Source organism: Tiliqua scincoides, chromosome 15 (genome assembly GCF_035046505.1).
Source record: "Tiliqua scincoides isolate rTilSci1 chromosome 15, rTilSci1.hap2, whole genome shotgun sequence".
In the NCBI taxonomy this organism is placed as follows: Eukaryota; Metazoa; Chordata; class Lepidosauria; order Squamata; family Scincidae; genus Tiliqua; species Tiliqua scincoides.
In genome coordinates, this window is record NC_089835.1 from 3,030,905 (window position 1) to 3,046,479 (window position 15,575).

The window sequence follows — 15,575 nt, forward strand, 5'->3', positions numbered from 1 at the left end:
AATCCAGAAGAGAAGACGTGTGTTCTGCTTCGCAGACTTGATCCTTATTTTCTGGCGAAGGAAATGACTCTTTTACCCTGACCAAAAACGACAGGTTGCAACGACAGAAGGAAATGGTGGATTCTTCCCCACTGGAGAACTTCAAGCAGAGGCTGGACAGGAACCTCAGGGATTGGACTAGATGACCTCATTGGTACCTTCTAACTATAGGATTCCATGTATTCTCAGCTGCCAGGGTACTGGGAGCAAACGTGGTGTCCCCTTAGCGATGGTGCATCAGATGTGACCACTGTCACCGGGATTGAACGGGCGACCTGTCAATGCTTGACATGGCCCATCTAGTCCAGCTTCCTGTATCTCACAGTGGCCCCCCAGATGCCTCATAGAGCACACAAGACCCCTGTACCCTGTTGCCATCCCCTTGCACCTGGCATTCTGAAGCAGCCCCTTTCTAAAACCATGAGGTTCCACAGCCCCATCACGTCTTATAACCTGTGATGGACTGAAATCTGTCCAGTTCCCTTTTTTTAAGGCAGCTAGGCCAGTCACCTCTTGTTTACAACCCTGAAACAAGTGCTCCAGTGGCAAGGAGTTCCACAGATTCATCACATGCTGGGTCAAGAAATATTTTTTTGGGGGGGTCAGTTGTTCCAACTCCCCTGCCGCTTTTGTAAAGAGAGATGACAGGAAAATTCTGGACCCCTTCCCTGGCTGAGATGCGGTCCAAACAAAACAAAAACCTCCCCGGGTTTCAGAGTATCAAATGAATTCGGAGTTTTCTCTCCAGTCTGAGAGGAGAAAAAAAGATCCCAAGACAGGAAGCTTTGAATGAGAAAAGGCCAAGAAAACATCCCTTGATCTGGGGGTCTTGGCTTCAATTTCAAAGCTGGGGGGCGGAACAACTAGGCAGGTCAGTATGTTCTAAATGCACGTTTGGGGCCAAACCGCAACCTTGCTGACTACAGCGAATAAGGGCCTCTTGTTTAAAGCCCTGGATTCATGGACAGGTAAGAAGCTGGCCAAAAGGGAACAAGCCCCTTCTGTGGGACCAGGCGACCCAGCCCACTGGAAGAATTTTTGGAATGCTTCACTTCAAACAAACCTTCCCAGGTCATCCCCTTCTGGAGGAACAAATGTCCCTTTGTGCTACAGGAACTGGGCAGGAAAGAAGAGGTCTTCACCTCTTGGAGGGCATTAGCGAGAAGGAGGCAACCAGGTAGCTCTTTTTTTAGCAGGGGGAGGATTAATGTGCAGCTGGGACTATCAAGGGGCTAGGAGGCAGGGTCTGAGTGATTTGGGCTCATAGGGGTGAGGCTTGCTCAGTTTCGGCACCTTGGGGTAGTGTCATGAATACCTACAGTTCAGGCCTAGTAGCATTGCAAGGCCTGAACCAAGCTAAAACAGTAACACAGAAGGGGCTTGCATTTCCAAGCTGCTAGGAATTTACAACTCAATGGAAGGTGATTATGTAGCACCTAGGCAGCCAGAAAGATGCCCATCAAGGATGGAATGCAGCTGCAGATCTCCAGGGGGGAGGGAAGAGCTGAGAGGGCGAGCTTCCAGCCCCACTTCCAGAGGACAGGGTCTTGGTTCCTTGTCTCTTGGTGAGAGAGGTGGTGGGTGCACATCCTGCCCCGCCAGGACCATGTGGCCTCTTAGGTAACTGGCCTGAGGATCTACAAGAGAAGTTGACCCAGGTGAGAGTCAGAGAACACTAGAGTTAGCCAGTTAGCTTTGTTGTTTTATGCTGATATGTTTCCTAGAAGGTTTTTATGCCTCTAGCATTTGCTGCCTTTTGTAACCTTTTTGTAACCCTATGTACTTAATAAAGTAAAAAATCTTTTTACCATGTTGGTTCATTGTCTGTTGGGGACAAAGATTCAGAATCCTGCCTAGCTGTTCAGCAAGCTACCAAACATCCTCATTGTGGACTAGTAACTTGAGGACTGAGAAGTGCTCAGTGCCTACAAGGGATATAGTTAAGCCTAGAGGGTCTCGGGTTCCCTGGACTGAGGCACTGGCTCTTACAGGGTGGTGGCAGTACTACCGAACAGGGATCTTTGAGGGCTCTAGGGTTCAGAACCAACAACTCTGAGCACCCCAAAACCCTGGGAGTGTGAGACCAAGTCTACGACAGGTAGGGAGTCCTGGACAGAATTTGCTGCCCCAAGGTGTGGAGATCACCACTAGCTCAGATGGCTTTAACAGCATGAAACAAATTCACAGACAAGAGTAGGTCCGCCCTAACATGGACAGATAGGAAGCCTGTCACAGGGAAGTGGTTCTGCTGATTGTCCTGGTACTTCCAGGTTCAGAGGCAGTCTACCTGTGAAAACCAGTTGCGAGGGTGGGGCAGGGCTGTCTACCACCTGCGCGCTCCCTAGAGGCATGCGATAGGCTACTGTGGGGTGATGGAGATCCTTCTGGCCCATGATGTTCTTATATGGGGTAACTAGGGGAAAACAGCCCTGCTTTAATGACTCAAAATTCTTTGTTGCTTGAACAAAATACCTGACACCAAAAACATGGCAATAAATAAATAAATTAAATTAAATGGGCAGATAATGTAGCTCAGGTTGGCAAGCTTATCACATGCAGAATTTCATAATGTGGGGGATTATGGAGAAAGTTGGCCCCAAATTAAGGAGTTGGCCCCAAATTAAAGAGGAAGGACTCTTTCCACATCCTTAGAGATTATATTTCTGTAAGGCAAAGCAATTAGTAAGAGAGCTTCAGTTAGGAAGCCTGTACACATAGGCGGGCCCTATGGAAAATAAGCGAATAACAGCCCAATTCTATCCACACTTTCCTGGGAGTAAGCCCCATTGACTCTAACGGGACTTGCTTCTGCGTAGACATGCATAGGATTGGGCTGTAAATCAACAACCTTTATGGGAAGACAATAAACTCTGACTTTGCAATCCTATGTGTGTTTACTCACGAGTAAATCCCATTGTGTTCTGCGGACTGACTCCCATGAATGTTGGCCAGTCCAAAATCATTCCCTGATTTTGGCATGTATTTTCAGGACATGCATGTTTTTCTGGACAGCAAATGCTCCGTCGTGGAAACATTCCTGTTTGATACCCTGAAGAGCTGCTGCCAGTCAGTGCCAAGAACCGGGGACTGACTCAGCATGGCAGCGTCATGGGCTCATCAGTAGCATCCATAGAGCTCAGTTGACAGCAACTGTTACCCTGCACATGCCTGATCTCGGAAGCTAAGCAGGGTCAGGCCTGGTTAGTACTTGGATGGGAGACCGCTTGGGAATACCAGGTGCTGTAGGTTTATACCATAGTCCTTTGAGACTGAAGGTTGCCAGCCATAGAGGATGCTCTGCAGGCATCTCAGGTTCAGTCTCTACAGCTCCAGGTAGGGCTGGGAAGGACCCCTTTGGTTTGAAACTGGGGGAGACACTGCCAGTCAGTGCTTGACAGTACTGACCTAGATGGACCAAGGACCTGACTCAGTAGGCAGCAGCTGAAATGGGACAGCTAGCCCAGACACAGGTTGACTGTCTCAGCAAGAACACAGCTTATAGACCGGGCAGCTTGGCGGCCAGCCGACATTCAGCTGAGGGTTGTTTTTAAATCTGAGAAAGAGCTGCCTGGGGGAATCAAAGGGGGCTTTGTCTGTCTACCCCCTGTTTGTGGCTTGCGCAACTGGCACCTCCTTTTGCATTTGTTAACCCTCCAGTGCCAGTGTTTCCAGGCTCAATGAAGCCATGGGGGGGGGGAAGAGAGATGGCTGCAGGAGACAAGGGATTTATGCCCCAATGTGGCCTGCGCATTAGGAATAGATGGGTGAAGGGGACCCAGATGGGTACATGGAGCAATCAAAGTGATCACTTACAGATTATCACTGTGTAACATGAACATTGTTTAGGCTGGATTTAATGTACAAGTCAAAGGTGCTGATTCCAATGGTAATTATTATTATTATTATTATTAACAGTATTTATATACCGCTTTTCAACTAAAAGTTCACAAAGCAGTTTACAGAGAAATCAAATAACTAAATGGCTCCCTGTCCCCAAAGGGCTCACAATCTAAAAAGATGCAAAGGAATACCAGCAGACAGTTGCTGGGGTGAGGTGGGCCAGTTACTCTCCCCCTGCTAAAAAAAGGAGCACCCACTTGAAAAAGTGCCTCTTACCCAATCTTAATTTTTTTTTTTTGCATCCTCCAAACTTTCTTCGTTATCTGAAATCTCGTGTTCGTATCTATCCTATTTCCTAAGAATGTGTCGTACGCACGTTGTCTTCTACAACTGCCGAGCGCAAACTGTGGCCAGACTGTTGGTGCGATGCCAAAAATAGCAGCATTTTTGGAATCTGCACACCAAAATGAATAAGCACTGAAATGCTCAAAGCTGTGTCCAAGTTTTGTTACACAGTGTGATGAACGGCCATGATAGGCCAGCCCTGTCATAAATGAGTCTTGGTTAGGGTGTGTGTGTGTAGGAAGGGGGAGAGAGAAATGCATGCCGATACACGTGTTTGAATCCCAAAGACTGTTTTACAGCATGAGTGTCATACCCTGGCACACGTGTGATCACCCTGCCAAACACTGGTGGCTGTCTAGCCATGTGCTTTGAGGATTAGACTGTTTACATGCAAAGAATTCCCCCCACCCTTGATTCCCCTCTGAGTCCATAAACACTTCCAACCCAGCGCCACCCTCCAGCCCTAGGGAAAAGAAAACCCTTTAATTCAATTTATAAAAACTTACACACCCATATGATTCATTTCTGTCCCTGGCTTGAAGTAAAAAAAAAAGAGAGAGACTAGGAAGGGGGGGAACTCTTTCTGAAAGACAGACACAGGCAAAAAATTAGCAGAGATTCTGTTCACAACTGTGATCTTGCAGATGCCTGATCTTGGAAGCTAAGCAGGGTCAGGCCTGGCTAGTACTTGGATGGGAGACCACCTGGGAATACTGGGTGCTGTAGGCTTATACCACAGTCTTTCGAGACTGAAGGTTGCCAACCATGTCTGTTCACAAAACGATGGACAATCATCATCATCACAGTCAGTCCCAACACTGATCGCAAAACAAAAACAGTTTGTTCTGAAGCTGCATTGATGGCAGAAGTTCATTCAAACACCTTCCCAGAACTTTTGAAACCACAGTTCCTGGTTTGCACATGATACAGCACAAGACTGGTGCCAGATCTTTCGGGGGGGGGGGGGGTTCTTGGACACATGAACCTCCCTTTAAATGAACATAAGAACATAAGAACAGCCCCACTGGATCAGTCCAGCTTCTAGTATCCCACAGCGGCCCACCAAATGCCCCAGGGAGCACACCAGATAACAAGAGACCTGCAAGGCCTCCTGGGAATTGTACTTAAGAACATAAGAACAGCCCCACTGGATCAGGCCACAGGCCCATCTAGTCCAGCTTCCTGTATCTCACAGCGGCCCACCAAATGCCCCAGGGAGCACACCAGATAACAAGAGACCTGCACGGCTTCCTGGGAATTGTAGTTAAGAACATAAGAACAGCCCCACTGGATCAGGCCACAGGCCCATCTAGTCCAGCTTCCTGTATCTCACAGCAGCCCACCAAATGCCCCAGGGAGCACACCAGATAACAAGAGACCTGCAAGGCTTCCTGGGAATTGTACTTAAGAACATAAGAACAGCCCCACTGGATCAGGCCAGAGGCCCATCTAGTCCAGCTTCCTGCATCTCACAGCGGCCCACCACATGCCCCAGGGAGCACACCAGATAACAAGATACCTCATCCTGGTGCCCTCCCTTGCATCTGGCATTCTGACACAGCCCATTTCTAAAATCAGGAGGTTGCACATACACATCATGGCCAGGAACCCGTAATGGATTTTTCCTCCAGAATCTTGTCCAATCCCTTTTTAAAGGCGTCCAGGCCAGACGCCATCACCACATCCTGTGGCAAGGAGTTCCACGGACCAACCACACGCCAGCTCCCCCCCCCCCACGGGGCAGGAATTTCTCTTTTGCCTTTCTCCAGCAGCAGCATAATGGAGAACTTCACCCACTGGGGCTGTTGCTCTCCCCCCCCCCACTCCCGCCTAGCCCAGAGCATTCTGCTTTCCTGCCCGAGGAACTGCAGTACCCTCTCTGGCCATCCCTTGGGTGGCGCTGCAGTGCAGCTGAGATCAGGGCAGTGACTCCCTCTGCCCTTGTGAGGTAGGGAGCCAAGCACCAGGGCTTTCTGAAGAAGGAGAGGGCAGGTCTCTGCCCCCAGGGAATTACAATTTAGATATTGACCCAAGGGAGAGAAGGAGAGGGGAAACAGAACAGAGTGTGTGAGTGTTTCTACCTCCTCAGAAACTGCCAGCACACACTTTGCCTTTCTTCTTTCCCTGAGCCCCTGGGGAAAAGAGGGTCGCCTTACCACCCTCGCTTCAGCCCCACGTCTTACGTGAAGTGCACCTATCCACACCGGCCAAGGAAGGCTGTCATTCAGAGAGGCATCCCTTGCGCTTCGTGGATCCTCAGCCAAAAATCTGCTCCACCAAAGCCTGGTCGCTGTGAAGGAACGTGAAGAGCCATCATTGTCCCACCTGATTTCTTTGCGTCATCCCCAAAGCTGCACCCCAAAAACCGCGAGAGATCTGACCAGCAAGCATTCCTGGCTGCTCACCTGTCACTCTGCCACTGTGCTAGGCCAGAGATTAACTGACAGGCTGCAATCCTAACCACACTTTCCTGAGAGTAATTTAAGAAGGGGGGGTCAATCAGGCATCTTTCCCCAGACCCCGGAAGCTAATCTTCCTTTGTGCCACAACTGGTAGCTATAGCAGCACTTGGTGAAGCAGGTTGGTCACCAAGCCACTGTCCAGATCCTGTGAACCGTGGAGGCGTTTGGGCCAAGCTCCTGCTTTCTGAACCATGGAGGAACCCCAGCCTTGTAGGGTACCTCAAGTCAGCACGACAGTGTAGATCCCAGAGAACACAAACACATCCTCACCTAACCGCACAACTCCAGCATCAAGTGGTTCAGTCCTTTCCAGGGAAGGACTATCCTGCTCAAAGTGCTCACTGAGGGCTCCTCAGTCGGGCTTCTCAGGGGATGTGAAGTTAGGATGGTGTAGTGGTTTGGGAATTGAATTTAGACCAGGAAGATCCAGGTTCAAATCCCCACTCAGTCACAAAGCTTCCTGGGTGAGGCTTTGGGTCTCCCAGCCTCACCTCTCGCCTACCTCACAGGGTTGTCGTGAGGACAAAAAGAGGGAAAGAATCATGTACACTGAGCTCCTTGGAGGATGAGGAATGCCCTGGGGCATTTGGTGGGCCGCTGTGAGATACAGGAAGCTGGACTAGATGGGCCTATGGCCTGATTCAGTGGGGCTGTTCTTATGTTCTTAACTACAATTCCCAGGAAGCCTTGCAGGTCTCCTGTTATCTGGTGTGCTCCCTGGGGCATTTGGTGGGCCGCTGTGAGATACAGGAAGCTGGACTAGATGGGCCTATGGCCTGATCCAGCGGGGCTGTTCTTATGTTCTTAACTACAGTTCCCAGGAAGCCTTGCAGGTCTCTTGTTATCTGGTGTGCTCCCTGGGGCATTTGGTGGGCCGCTGTGAGATACAGGAAGCTGGACTAGATGGGCCTGTGGCCTGATCCAGCGGGGCTGTTCTTATGTTCTTAACTACAATTCCCAGGAAGCCTTGCATGTCCCTTGTTATCAGGTGTGCTCCCTGGGGCATTTGGTGGGCCACTGTGAGATACAGGAAGCTGGACTAGATGGGCCTATGGCCTGATCCAGTGGGGCTGTTCTTATGTTCTTATGAGGAAGGGGGTCATAAAAAAGTGAAAAATAAAATAAATAAGGCTCCTTGGAGAGATGTTCCACCGACTTCATTTCCAGTCTCCGTTTTGGCCAGGACGGGAGAGTGAGCTGACTCAGCTCCAGCTGCCTGGATCTCTGGGACACACACAGAAATTGTTTATTCTCCCAAACTTCAGCCAATAAAGAGGAGAAGGTTCAAGCATGAGTCAGGTCCACTCCCAGATAAAATTAACTGCTGATCCCGCACATGGGCAAGGAGGTAACCGAATGACGGCCTGGAGGGGAGAGTGGAAACCACAGGGGCCCAGGAGTCAAGGCCAGCGGTGGACACCATGTGAGGCAGGAGCAAAGAGGTATCTCCCCATTTCTAAGTGTCATGTTTACTCACATTCCCTCCCCCCCCCAGACAGCATGAGCAAAGGGTCAGTCGATACTTGTGATAAGCAAACTCAAGCGGCACAGTCCTTTCCCAGAGAGGACTGAACCACTTGATGATGCTGTAGTGGTGTGTAGTGAAGGTTTTTTTGTGTGTGTGGAGGAGCTGGAGAAAGAAGTTTGCTCTGCCTGAGACCCTGGAAAGCTGCTGACAGCCAGTGCCTGGACTAGGTAGAACATCTGCCTGGTTCTGTAGATGACAATCTATGCTGAAGGCCCATGATTGAGCAGTATAGTATACGCAGAAGATACCAGGTTCAATCCCGGCAGCCTCTTCAGAGAGGGACGAGAAAGACCCCCCCAGCTGAAATCACTGGGGAGCGGCTGCCAACCAGTGCCTGACAACCCTAAGTTAGGTGGACCAAAGACTGGACTCAGCAGGCAGTGTAAAAAAAAAAATCAAACCTGTAAGAGCAGGTTACTGGCCACTAGTGCTGCACTAAGTTGGAATCGCACAATATCAGGCTGTGTTAATACGACCCACAAGCTTCAATGAAAGGCACAGCCAGGGTCAGCTCAATAGCTTCTAGGCTTCAGGTGGCTTGCACCAGATGTTGCCCCCCCTTTGCCACTCAGCATGCTAGCTGTCACCGCCCCTTCCACTCCTGAAAGAAAGACAAGAGAGGAGAGTGGTGGACAAGAGAACATAAGAACAGCCCCACTGGATCAGGCCATAGGCCCATCTAGTCCAGCTTCCTGTGTCTCGCAGCAGCCCACCAAATGCCCCAGGGAGCACACCAGATAACAAGAGACCTCATCCTGGTGCCCTCCCTGGAATCTGGCATTCTGACTTAACCCATTTCTAAAATCAGGAGGTTGCACATACACATCATGGCTTGTACCCGATAATGGATTTTTCCTCCAGAAACTTGTCCAATCCCCTTTTAAAGGCGTCTAGGCTAGACGCCAGCACCACATCCTGTGGCAAGGAGTTCCACAGACTCCTTGTCTGTGTCAAGAGTGTCAGAGAGGCAGAAGTGTTTGTGCACATCTTTGTCCTCAGGTTTTTCTGATGTTCCCCAGGATCCAGGCTCTTCCTTCCAGTGCAAAATCTGATTTCGAGATCAGAGTGCACACAACCTCAAGCCGCTCTCAGCTACCGCCCAGCCTCAAGGTCTGCGGCTCCCCTGAACCTCTGCCCAAATGCAACTTGTGGTCCCCTCGCAACGCCACAGGCAAACCTGCAGAAATGCCAGCCCTCTGGGTGGCAGAGGAGGAGGCCAGTGACATATAAGGGATGCTGATTTTGCTTTGGACTTCCCAGGGAAATGGGTGACCTAACAGCTGTGGAAGAGTTTACACCATCTTCTTGCCCAACTCGCTGCCTGCTGGTGAGTGTTCAGGGGTGCCCAAGTGTATAAGACCTAAAGGGGAACTTTTGTGCCAGCTGCTTCCTGCTCTCTTCATCACCCAGCCGGAAGCAGGAATGACACTTGCGCCCTGGTGGTGGTCACGCTTCACACGTCACCACTTGCGCTCCAGTGGTCCTGATGGGGAACGGACAGGCATTCTGGGAAAAAAACCAGAGGGCACAAAGAGCAGGGAGAGAGTGTAGGGCAAATTCCTGAGGTCAGCACCTAAACAGCCACAGAGAAACTTTTGCACTGAGGACAACAGTGGCGGTTTTAGTTCTCCACCGCTGATTTTCGAGCTTCCACTTATGTCCTGATCTCTCCTCCTTAAAGGGAAGCCCAGTGAGAAAGCCTTGTCAATTTCACCACTGCCAGTTTCCTTCTCCATAGCTCCACTCTGGTGAAACTGACGTGTTTTTCTGGCCTCCCCATCCTGGCAATGACTCCCCCGCCTGCCTCAACCTTCCAGCCTCCATCTGCAAGCTGGGCATAATCTGCTTGCAAGGAGGACTACAGAGAAAATATACAAGGCATCTGCGTTCTGAAGGCTTGTTGCCCTCTGGCTGTATTTGATCCTAAGAGGAAAGAACTCAGCCTGGAAACCTTATAATGTGGTGGGTGTCAAACACATTCGCACCTGGGTCCACCTTTTAGAATGACAGTCTGCCAAGACCCACCAGAAGTGATGTCATTAACCTGGATGTAATCAATTTAGGTTCAAACTGAAGCCGCAGTCAGCCAGAGGTCCCATAACACAGTGCGCTCATGCGGTTCTTTTGCATAGCTTGGAATACAAACATTCCAGCTTTGAAGTTGAAGCAGAATGTAGACTTGGAGTCTTCTCCAACCACAAAGCCCTCCCCCCTTTCCAGTGTCCCATCTTCCCACCTGTTCAGGGCAAAGCACCAGATCTCTCTCCCACTGGGAGCCTCTACACCCTGTCTTTTCAGCTCTGTCTTTTCAACGGCAGCTGAGCTGGGTATTACATGTCCCACCTGAAATTGACTCACGACCCACTGAGTGGGTCCCGACCCACAGTTTGGGAAACACCATTTTAATGCATTCGTGCGTGACAGCAGACGGGCCTCTGAGGGCAATTCAGAAACAGAGCCCCATCTCCTCACCCCCGTATTTCCCTGAGGTCCAAGGGTACTTGTTGTCCCAGGCTAGACAGAAAAGCAGGCACTCCTATCCCAGATGTTCCCTGTCCCTTCCCTGAACGCACATCTGGAAACCATTGGCTTTTCCAGCCCGCAGCTCAAGGGCTTGTTAACTCTGCCAGCACCAGTTGCCAACAGCGACTCCAGCCTCAGGACGCACATGTGGGGAGGGGGGTCAAGTTGGAGAAATCTCCGTCCTGTTCCCATAACTCATCTAAGATTAGGGGGGAAAAGGAGGCATTAAGAGGGTGATGACTTTTCAAGATTTTATTCCACTCTGATTCCATCGACAACAAATTAACAGCAAGTCTGTTAACGGAAATACCCATCTCCGGGTGGGAGGACAAACATTTGTCCATAAATACCTCTGGCCTTGTCTCATTTAAGTGCATATTTCAATGTTCATGCTTGATCCAAGGCAGGGACTGAGACTGATTGGATGCACATGGGGGTAAGAACATGGAACGACCCCATCCTAGTTTGGAAAGCTAGAACATGGTGGGTTCAACAGCTAATGATAAATCACGTGGAACCTCCTTGTACAGGGACAGTATACCTGAGTACAAGCGGCTGTGCAGCAAGGGCGGGTAGGCCTTCAACTCTTGCCTGCGAGCTTTTCAGAGGCAACCGATGGGAAACAGGATCCTGGATGATGAACCTTTGGTCTGATGCAGCTGGGCGCCTCTGAAATCCATTGGTAGGGAATGGTGCTCTGTCTATGCTCAGAGGTACTCTTTGTCCAATATCACCCAATACAGAACTGGTAAGGGAGAAAATACATTTTCCCCTCTGCAGAAAATAGCAACAATTGCAAGGGGGGACCCACCTGAAATTGGCCCCTAGTGGGTCCCGACCCACAGTTTGAGAAACACCGGGTTAGAGAATTTGTAGCATCCTCACCAACCTATAACTCCTGTGGATCATTTGGGGGCAAAGATATGACAGTTAACCAAGTATAAGATTCATATCCATGTCAGTGAAGGATTGTGGGTGTCCCAAAATTTATTTGGGGGTGTAAACCCCCTTGCTACACAAAAACAACACATGGCCAGAATGATTCTTTTCGTACCTCATTGGGGACAGTCTTTGGGTGACAAGCACATCTGATACATGGCAAACAACAAGCTTATTTCGAGATAACAAGGGCAGGAAAATAAGTTCCTCATTCAAGTTGTTGCTTGTCCCTGTGAGGGATCAGGACCTGGGATCAATCAAGAACCAGCTCAAAAATCGTACTGGCTTTTCCACCCCAGATATGGCAATAAAAAGAGATTTCTCATTAGTGCTAGATATGGCTGGTGTCATAGGATCATAGAGTTGGAAGGGGTCTACAAGGTCATCTAGTCCAACCTCCCGCCTTAGGCAGGAAATCCTCTTAGGGCATCTCCAACAGGGGCTTGTCGAGTTCTGCTTGAGTATCTCTAGTGAGGATATCCTTTCTAGTCCTTTCTGTACCTCTATATTACTATCCATTATTGACATTATTACTGCCTCTTTAATAATAAATATATAAATAAATAGAACCCATGCCACTTTCACCCCTCCTTTCACGGTCCACCAATAACGGTCATCCACCCATGAATTTTGGGTCAGAAACATGCCTCTGAGCCCCGAAGCAAGCCTGTGACATCACAACCGACAAGTGCATCCAACTGCAGAGTGACTGGCCTGAAACAGAAGCCCACATTGACTTGAACTGGGTGCGAGTGTAGGATCTGGATGGCCAACCCAACAATTTCAGTGGGAGGGGAGCCCAGACGTTGGCTCGATAGCCAGCGTTCGGCGCATGTTGCAACCTCCTCCAGAGCACTGAATGGTGGAAATAGACATGCATGGAAGGGAAAGTGCAGAATTGTTCCCAGCTGTGGGGCTGGACGGCATTCCACAAGAGCTATGGCTATTGTTCGCCCCACAGAGCTGTTTGGGGCTCCAGGGTGAGAGGGTAATTAATCGTCTCTAGAGCAATTTTCCACAAGTGTACCATAGTGCACTGGTGTGGTCTGCCGGTTCTTATGTTCTTACAGGTGTGCTGCAAGTTTGGGGGGGAGGGTTGTTTATTTGTAGGAGGACCATTGGGGCACGTGAAGCCCCCCCACCGGCAGGGCGCTGCGCATTGTCAGTTGTCAAAAATGGGATGGCGCGCCTTGACAATTTTAGCGCCTCGTCAGCGTGCCGTGAGATGATAAGGGTCGAAAATCCCTGGGGCAGCTTCACACCCGAACGCAACAACCCTCTTGCGCCTGCAGGGTCCGTTCAATGCTGGTCAAGACCGTGGGCGCTACGAGGCAAGGCCCATCTTACAATTGCTCCTCATTCCTGAACGTGTGATTTGCCGCCCCGTGCAGGCCCCGTTCACCATCCAGGATGTTATCCTGGGATCCATGGAACACAGGCTTCTTCCGGCGGATGAAGAAATGCCAGACCAGGGCAGAAATCACCACGAGGACCAGGGCGGATGCCAGGCCTGCCGCGATGTAAACGTAGGGCATCTGGCGAGCGGGAGTCCGGACCACGCGGCACGGCCCGCGCTCCTGGTGCCCGTCGTCCGTGGGGCTTGAGCCAGCCTGGTTGGAGGCAACGATACAGAACAAGTATTCGGTGTCAGGCAACAAAGCCGAGACTGCAGCCATGCGGGACGTGCTGTTGAGGACCGGACCAGAGATGAAGCCCGCGCTGGTCGGCTGGTACAACAGCTGATATTCCTCTACTGTGGACCAGGGCGCGCACCAATGCAGGCTGACGCCGGCCTCGGTAGCATGGATGGTCTCTAGCCGTGGCGGCGCAGGGACTACGTTTGGGCCTGTGATCCCGGGGCACAAACAACCGCTGACTCTGTGCAGCTCAGAGCAGGGGACCTGCAGATGACGGCAGTGGTTGTAGTCGCAGCGCTGAGACGGCGCCTTTGGGGCCTCCGGTGTTTGGAGCTCCAGGATGTCAGAATAATAGTCTTCCGGAGTAGGCAAGGCAGCCTTCTCTTCGTCCGTTGCTGGGGCACTGCTCCCCAGGGGGTGAGGGGAGAGGTGGGCCTCTTGGAGGGGCACAGGCAATGGGTGCCCCATGCTTGTGGGGGAGCTCGGAGGGCACAGTGAGAGGATGCCGACTGCGGACAGGAATAGGATCTTCATGACTCCTGGTTACAGAGGGGCAAAAAAGAAGCACTGAGCATGGAAATTGGGACTTTGTAAAGAATTGCATAGAATCAGAATCCTTGAGTCGAAGGGGCACCACAAGGTCATCTAGTCCACCCCCTGCCTGTAGCAGGAAATCCTCCCAGAGCAGGAAATCTACCACCTCCCTCGGCAAGGCATTCCACCGCCAAACCCCCCCCCCCCAATGGTCAGGAATTTTTCCCCTGACGCCCAGTCAGATTCTCCGCTCCTGCAGTTTTGTACCCACTGGATCTAGTTCTACTCTCAGAGGCAGTCTGAGAACAAATTGGTTCCTTCTTCCATAGAACATCCCTTTAGGAATTTGAAGAGTGGTCTGCTGAGCGATCCTACTGAGCTCTAGCGAGGTGTAGTGGTTAGAGCAGAGGTGGGACTCGAGGTTGGCCGTTGGCAGAACACCCATGTCCATCATCAGAGGACCCTCCTGGCTGAGTTCTAAACCATCACTATTGGTGGCCCACTGTAGGTATGTAGAGGCACCGAATGGTTGGCAACCTTCAGTCTCGAAAGACTATGGTATAAGCCTACAGCACCTGGTATTCCCAGGCGGTCTCCCATCCAATTACTGACCAGGCCTGACCCTGCTTAGCTTCCGAGATCATGGGATAAGCCTACAGCACCTGGTATTCCCAGGCGGTCTCCCATCCAAGTACTAACCGGGCCTGACCCTGCTTAGCTTCCGAGATCATGGGATAAGCCTACAGCACTCGGTATTCCCAGGCGGTCTCCCATCCAAGTACTAACCGGGCCTGACCCTGCTTAGCTTCCCAGATCATGGGATAAGCCTACAGCACTCGGTATTCCCAGGCGGTCTCCCATCCAAGTACTAACCAGGCCTGACCCTGCTTAGCTTCCGAGATCATGGTAGAAGCCTACAGCACCCGGTATTCCCAGGCGGTCTCCCATCCAAGTACTAACCGGGCCTGACCCTGCTTAGCTTCCCAGATCATGGAATAAGCCTACAGCACCCGGTATTCCCAGGCAGTCTCCCATCCACGTACTAACCAGGCCTGACCCTGCTTAGCTTCCGAGATCATGGTAGAAGCCTACAGCATCCGGTATTCCCAGGCGGTCTCCCATCCAAGTACTAACCAGGCCTGACCCTGCTTAGCTTCCCAGATCATGGTATAAGCCTACAGCACCCGGTATTCCCAGGCGGTCTCCCATCCAAGTACTAACCAGGCCTGACCCTGCTTAGCTTCCGAGATAATGGTATAAGCCTACAGCATCCGGTATTCCCAGGCGGTCTCCCATCCAAGTACTAGCCAGGCCTGACCCTGCTTAGCTTCTGAGATCAGATGAGATCAGGCATGTGTTCTCTCTGGCTGCTGGAGAGTCACACCATGTCTTGCCTCTGCGAAGCACCACATTTCCCCCCTGCGTTCCTCCATCTCTCATTGCTCTGTGGAACCAATGGAGCCACCTCCATTCTCACACCCAGAAGCAAAAGTGAATTGCGCATTCCCCCTGTGCTTGCCGAGGAGCTTAGGGAACTAACAATCCCCCTGCTAGATCAGGTCAAAGGCGATCTAGTCCAGCATCCTGTTTCCCACACGGACGGCTCTGGGAAGCCCCACAAGTGCATCAGTGCTCAAATTATGGAGAGGAGAGAGGGACCGTGAATGAAAACAACCAGCCCAATTCCCCCCCCCCCATTTTAGCCAAATTATGGACTTTCTTGTAACA

At 51.0% G+C, this 15,575-nt stretch overlaps 1 protein-coding gene across 1 annotated transcript; it reads right to left on the bottom strand.

Annotated features, from left to right (window-relative positions):
* Positions 1-13,019: 13,019 nt before the first annotated feature.
* Positions 13,020-14,292, bottom strand: LRRN4CL (LRRN4 C-terminal like). Its single transcript, XM_066610395.1, has 2 exons — positions 14,223-14,292; positions 13,020-13,852 (listed from the first exon to the last, which is right to left on the bottom strand). Exons 1-2 carry the CDS (start codon positions 14,290-14,292, stop codon positions 13,020-13,022), a joined length of 903 nt encoding a protein of 300 aa, XP_066466492.1.
* Positions 14,293-15,575: the final 1,283 nt, after the last annotated feature.